General features: G+C 39.3%; 1 protein-coding gene across 1 annotated transcript in view; it reads left to right on the plus strand.

Annotated features, from left to right (window-relative positions):
* The window catches only part of UPF2 (UPF2, regulator of nonsense mediated mRNA decay), a 100,538-nt gene that overhangs the window by 70,722 nt on the left and 24,685 nt on the right, over positions 1-5,131 (plus strand). Inside the window, exon 16 of the mRNA XM_012803360.2 lies at positions 1,615-1,754. Within this exon, the coding sequence (XP_012658814.2) occupies positions 1,615-1,754 (140 nt within the window). The remainder of the gene's footprint in view (positions 1-1,614; positions 1,755-5,131) is intronic.

Raw genomic sequence — 5,131 nt, forward strand, 5'->3', positions numbered from 1 at the left:
TATGAAATAAGGTGGTTAAATCACATCACCAGGTTTCTTCTTGCTCTGATCCTCAAAGATTCTGTGAATAAACAAGTATGTACTTAACACCTACTATGTATTTGTTAATATATAGCCTCTCAAGTTTAAGACATATAAAACAATTCTTTTTGTCCTCAAGGGTCTTATAATCTGACATTACATTTACGAAATTGTTAGAAAGAAATACTGTGACATGGTGTTTCACCAGATATTGGGTGTTGTGGTAAATTTTCCATGTTCTTTAGGAGTAAGCAGGAGGAAAAGTAATAGATTGACGTGCCCAGTGATCGTTTATGTAGAAAGGAAACCCTAAACTGAACTTGAAGGAGGGATGGGTATTTAAAGTACTCACTGAAGGACACTCACTTACTGAGAAGGGCATTGACTGAGCAGGGTCTCAAGGCATGTGCTCTGTGACAGGAAGAATCTCAGCTGTAGTAGGTGTGAAGGCTTGGGAGAGAGTCCTGGGAAATGCTTGGACCTTGTGAGGTCATATTAGGCACATCTTGAAAGCAGAGAGGCTGGATTGGAATTCACACAGCACTAAGAATGACTAGGCCGTGAAATGTGGGGTGGACCCAGGAGGCAAAGGCAGATTCACGTCAGGCGTTCCCTTCGGAGGAGATTGGAGTATTCTGTATGGTAACAAGCTGTTATGTCTTTCTGTCCCTTTCCCTTAGTTCTAATTTGCAGATATTTACATTGATAGCCAAATGAAATTTCTTTATTGAAGTGACATCATTTCATGTCTTTGAGTTTTCAGAGATTTCTTGAAATAGCACTTGGTAAAGAGTGTGGCTGAGGCTGTTCCCTTACACGGGACTGACACTGCATGTTACATGCTGCTGCTTTTTACTTTTGTTCCTCCCAGAATGAGATAAACAAGATAATCTGAAAATGTGAACCTCTAATAAAAGGAGAAGAGGTATACACACACACTCTCGCACACAGAATTTTTTTCCCTCCCTTTTTGGCATTGGTTAAGAAATTTCCCTTATTGAAATGTAGGTCTACACATTTAGTTTAAAAATGTTTCTCTCTTGTGGTCTTCATTTCTCTACTTTTGTTTACATTGTTCTGAGGATATGGCTGCTGAATTATTTTACTTTATTATATATACATACTTTTTTTTTGAGACAGAGTCTCACTTTATTGCCCAAGGTAGAGTGCCTTGGCATAATAGTTCACAGCAACCTCAAATTCTGAGGCTCAAGTGATCCTCTTGCCTCAGCCTCTCCCAAGTAGCTGGAACTACAGGTGCCTGGCTATTTGTTAGAGACAGGGTCTTGCTCTTGCTCAGGCTCGTCTTGAACTTCTGAACTCAGGCGGTCCACCCTTTTGGCTTCCCAAGGGATTATAAGCATGAGCCACCATGCTTGGCAGTTCTTCATTTTTAGTAGAGACAGGGTCTCACTCTAGCTCAGACTGGTCTTGAACTCCTGTCCTCAAGCAATCCACCTACCTCAGCCTCCCAGAGTGCTAGGATTACAGGCATGAACCACCATGCCCGGCCTAATATCCACTTTTAAATGAAGTGGTATAATATTGAAAACTAGTCTTTGAAATGTTTTTCCATTTTCTCCTCATTTCAAGGCCTAGTAAATGACAAAGATTCAAAAGATGCTATGACAGAAGGAGAAAATCTTGAAGAGGATGAAGAAGAAGAAGAAGGGGGAGCTGAGACAGAAGAACAATCTGGAAATGAAAGTGAAGTAAATGAGCCCGAAGAAGAGGTGATGACTTTTATTTATAGCAAATAGGTACATTTGTATAAGAGTATTTTGATTATATTTGAACTAACTTTTTTTTAGTGCCTAAGAACACCTCAGTTTTATTATAGTAAATAGAACTAGTATATTTATGTTATAAAATCTCTCTCTGTTTTTTTTTTGGGGGGGGAGGTGGGGGGACAGAGTCTCACTCTGTTGCCCAGGCTAGAGTGCCATGGCATCAACCTAGCCCACAGCAACCTCAGACTCCTGGCTCAAGGGGTCACCCTGACTCAACCTGAAGTAGTTGAGACTACAGGTGTCTACCACATGACTAGCTAAGTTTTCTATTGTTTGTAGAAACAGGTCTCATTCTTGCTTAGGCTGTTCTTGAATTCCTGAGCTCAAGCAGTCTGCCCATATCAGCCTCCTACAGTGCTAGGATCATAGAGGTGAGCCACTGGGCCAGCCTAAAATCTCTTAACTAAGGATTTTTTTTTTTTATGACAAATTCTCAGTATGTCACCCTCAGTAACTGAGTGCTATAGCGTCACAGCTCATAGCAACCTCAAACTCTTGGGCTTAAGTGATTCTCTTTCCTCAGTGCCTGGCTGTTTTTTTATTATGGTTGTCATTGTTTAGCAGGCTCTGCCAGGTTTGAACCCTGTGTGACCAGCTCCATGTGACCAGCCCCAGTGCATGTGGCCAGCACCCTAACCACTGAGCTATGGGTGCCAAGCTGTAACTAAGGATTTTTAAAGAAAGTAATAAAATAGTGATCATAACATTTTTATTTAATAGATGATATGAAGAAAAAAATTGTCTGATCTCCTGTTTATCTTTTTTTTTTTTTTTTTTTTTTTTTGAGACAGAGCCCCAAGCCGCCCCCCCGGAAAGAGTGCCATGGCATCTCAGCTCATAGCAACCTCCAACTCCTGGGCTCAAGCAGGTCTTCTGCCTCTGCCTCCCAAGTAGCTGGGACCACAGGCGCCTGCCACAATGCCTAGCTATTTTTTGGTTGCAGCCGTCATTGTTGTGTGGCGGGCCCGGGCTGGATTCGAACCCACCACCTTGGGTGTACGTGGCTGGCGCCTTAGCTGCTTGAGCCACAGGCGCCGAGCCTCTCCTGTTTATCTTAATCTCACTGTTAAACACGGGCATTTTGACCTGTGGGTTTTATAGTCTTACCAACAAAATTGCTAGCTATATATTAATGAACTTTGCTTTATTTTTCCCAGACCTAATGAGATTTGAAATCTGAAATTCATTGTGTACTATAAGTTCTTTTTGTTTCTATGACCTCATTAGGCTAAATCATGAAATTTTGATAATCCAAAATGCCATTTTCACATGATTCAAACTAATAGCTTTAATTCTTGAGTTTTTTTCTTCCAAACCTGCTTAAGTTTAAAGTTCTATCCAGCTGTGCGTGGTGTTGTGTGCCTTTAGTCCTAGCTACTTGGGAGGCTTAGGAGGGAGGATCATTTGAGCCTAGGACTTTGGGTCCAGCATGGTTAACACAGCAAGATTCCATCTCTAAAATAAAAAGGCGGGGGTGAGAGGTATAGGGGCTCCATCAAAATAAAAGACTATCTGGGATTTATTTACTTCATAACCTGGAATTAGATTGGGGAATGGGTTTCAGGTATAGAAGAAACAAAATAAGAAAGTTTAAAAAAGTAGGATGAATGAGAATAGGAATATTAATGAAAATAAAATTTAAACCATGAAATTAGAACTTATTCCCTGGAATTATGATTTTGATTAAATATTTTCAAAAGTTTAAATTGGTAATCAATATCTAAATATTTGGGGGAAATTGAATTTCACTTTCGAAATTTTTATTTGAGTAAATGGAATGTAAATAGAGAATATAGGTTGTTTAGTGTTTAAAGGAATACTAATTGTTTAGACCATCATATAGATTTGTGAACAGGAGTTTTTAAAAGCTCCATTTAGAATTACAGAAAAAGGATCCACTAATTTCAGATAATTAAATTTTTCTATAATTAGAAGTAAAAATCCATAAAGCTGTGTTTTCTTTTAGCCTTCCAGGTCTATAATGTTATGGAATGTTTGGTATGATTTGACTGCAGAATAAATAGCTTTGCTGATAGTTAAAAATGATTGATTATGAAAGGGCAGTACAGTGATGCATGGTTTTTATAATTGGCTGAGATTTACAGGTAGCAGAACTATACTTCTAAGTATTTGTTAGTTGCTACTCCTATTTTCTTTTCACAGTCTTAGAACTTCCCTAAAGTAGGTATAAATAATAAAAAATTAGAACTGAAATGTGTTTCTATAATTATTATTCTTTTTTTTTTTTTTTTTGAGACAGAGTCTCATTTTGTCACCCTTGGTAGAGTGCTGTGGCGTCACAGCTAACAGCAACCTCATACTCTTTGGCTTAAGCGATTCGCTTGCTTCAGCCTCCCATGTAGCTGGGACTACAGGCACCCACTATAACACCCAGCTATTTTTTTATTGTAATTGTCATTGTTGTTTGGCAGGCCTGGGCTGGATTCTAACCCACCATCTCTGGGGTATGTGGCTGGTGCTCTAGCCGCTCAGCTACAGGTGCCAAGCCTGTTTCTATAATTCTTTTCAGTATAATAGTTGGACATTATATTACTTTATTACCAAAATGAGATTGTCATAGAAAGATTCAGTATTATGATTTGAATTGGCTTATTAAATATTTTATAACAATAAAAGGAAATGAGAAGGTACTTTCATATTTTCAGGCTAATCTTATGGTTGCCGTTGGATTTTGCTACTGTACTAATTAGGTAAACAACATCTAATAAATCAAACATCCTTGGTAAATGTGACATTAAAAAGGACTTATTTGGGGGCGGTGCCTGTGGCTCAAAGGGATAGGGCGCCAGCTCCATATGCAAGAGGCGGCGAGTTCAAACCCAGCCCCGGCCAAAAACTGCAAAAAAAAAGAAAAAGGACTCATTTTTTAATTAATTTCTCATTTGAAGAATTGTGATGTATTTTCCCTTCTATGTGTTTTATCCTTTTTATATTTGAACTCTAAAAATTTTGACAGCTGTATAGTTTTTAACCATTGCTTACTTTTCCATTTAGAGAGTGAGGATCGTACATAATACAGTGTGTTTGCCGAGCAAAAATGCGAGGTGTTCAGTTGGACAATCCATATTTCCATGTCTAGGAGGAGTGAAAGGTGGTTTCCTTTAAGGGAAGCGAGATTGGAATAGATCACTTCTCTTCCTGCCCCAAGGCTACCAATTCTTCTCCAAACACAAGAGGAGAAATTTATCTTTAAAAGATGTATTGATGGCTCGGCGCCTGTGGCTCAAGCGGCTAAGGCGCCAGCCACATACACCTAAGGTGGCAGGTTCGAATCCCCAGCCCGGGCCCGCCAAACAACA

Source organism: Otolemur garnettii, unplaced genomic scaffold (genome assembly GCF_000181295.1).
Source record: "Otolemur garnettii isolate 467f Iridium unplaced genomic scaffold, OtoGar3 scaffold00019, whole genome shotgun sequence".
Taxonomy (NCBI): domain Eukaryota; kingdom Metazoa; phylum Chordata; class Mammalia; order Primates; family Galagidae; genus Otolemur; species Otolemur garnettii.